The sequence below is a fragment of the Neomonachus schauinslandi genome, chromosome 4, assembly GCF_002201575.2.
Source record: "Neomonachus schauinslandi chromosome 4, ASM220157v2, whole genome shotgun sequence".
In the NCBI taxonomy this organism is placed as follows: Eukaryota; Metazoa; Chordata; class Mammalia; order Carnivora; family Phocidae; genus Neomonachus; species Neomonachus schauinslandi.
In genome coordinates this window covers 126,679,027-126,680,385 of record NC_058406.1, presented here as the reverse complement: position 1 = coordinate 126,680,385, position 1,359 = coordinate 126,679,027, and the positions used below count along the sequence as shown (strand labels likewise).

Below are 1,359 nucleotides of genomic sequence, written 5' to 3'. Positions count from 1 at the left end.
TAAACTCGTAGTTCTCAAATGCTTTTCCTCTAAACGGGAATGTGAGTTCATCTTTTCAGCTCTAGAACCAGGTTAACACACATTCCATCAGTCCTCTCTGTGCAGAATGGATTGGTTTCGGCTCCATGGCACGTGTGAAGACAGAGGTAACTCTCGTCCCGGATGTCTCTGCAAGGACAGCGTGTAGGATCATCCTTGATTCACACCTGCTACTGACTCTGGCCCTGGGCTCATCCGAATGCGCCAGAAGACCCTGGGTGTTCGGGGGGGCTTGATATCAAAGTTTCAACATCAGCACTTTGGCCCTGCTTAGCCTTGAAGTTCCCAAGCTCCTGGCCCTCTGCTGAATTAACTTGAGCCTAATAAGCCTCTGGTTTTTCTCCTCTATCTGAAAGTTCTAAGTTAAAAGTGTGTTAGGCGGGGGGTCAAAATGGCGAGCAGGCCTGCAGTTGCAGCATCAAGCCGGTGGCTGGAGGGTATTCGAAAATGGTGCTACAATGTTGCAGGGTTCAATAAACTGGGGTTAATGAGAGCTGATACAATATATGAGAATGATGATGTGAAAGAGGCCATAAGAAGGCTTCCTGAGAGCCTTTATAACGACAGGATGTTTCTCATTAAGAGAGCACTGGACCTGACCATGAGGCATCAGATCTTGCCTAAAGAGCAGTGGACAAAATATGAGGAGGATAAATTCTACCTTGAACCATATCTGAAAGAAGTTATTCGGGAAAGAAAAGAAAGAGAAGAATGGGCAAAGAAATAATGATGGAGTTGAAATCTGTGGTTGCAGCCGCCCTCAAATCTTTTTAAGAAGTTGAATAAACCTGAAATGTACAATTTAGGACTATCTGAGCTGCAAATGTATTACTTTAAATAAGTGTCTATGGTGATTTAAAAAAAAAAGTGTGTTAGGTGGGCAACCTTCTGTACTAAGGAATATTAACCCTTACTCTTCAAGAGAATCTTTAAAATTTCAGTCTGACCTTGATCCTGAGTAATAACAGATTGAAAATACAAAAATCAAACCTTTGTACCTGTAATGCAGACTGTCTATCTCCTAGAGAACTGGATCTTGGAAAAAGACCTTCCTTCTAGTCTTCAGCTCCCAGGTCCTTGCCATCTTTGTAATCTTTATTTTCTTCCATTTACTCCCTAGTAATTGTCCTACGTACGAATAGGGTGATCGTATCATTAATTGCCCAAACCAGGACACATTGGGATTTTGTTTTGTTACAGATTTTTTTGCGATTTTTAAAATTGAGATTTAATTCACCTAACATAACATTCACCATTTTAAACTGTACAATTCAGTGGTTCTTAATATCTTCAGGGTTGTGAGGCATCACCTCTGTCTCA

At 41.4% G+C, this 1,359-nt stretch overlaps 1 protein-coding gene across 1 annotated transcript; it reads left to right on the top strand.

Moving 5' to 3' along the window:
• Positions 1–430: 430 nt before the first annotated feature.
• Positions 431–906, top strand: LOC110579043 (cytochrome b-c1 complex subunit 7-like). Its single transcript, XM_044914229.1, has one exon. It carries the CDS (start codon positions 431–433, stop codon positions 764–766), a length of 336 nt encoding a protein of 111 aa, XP_044770164.1. The 3' UTR covers positions 767–906.
• The last annotated feature ends 453 nt before the right edge of the window (positions 907–1,359 follow it).

Excerpts from the sequence above, each read along its gene's own strand:
- LOC110579043 (XM_044914229.1), top strand. The coding sequence starts at position 431 with ATGGCGAGCAGGCCTGCAGTTGCAGCATCAAGCCGGTGGCTGGAGGGT.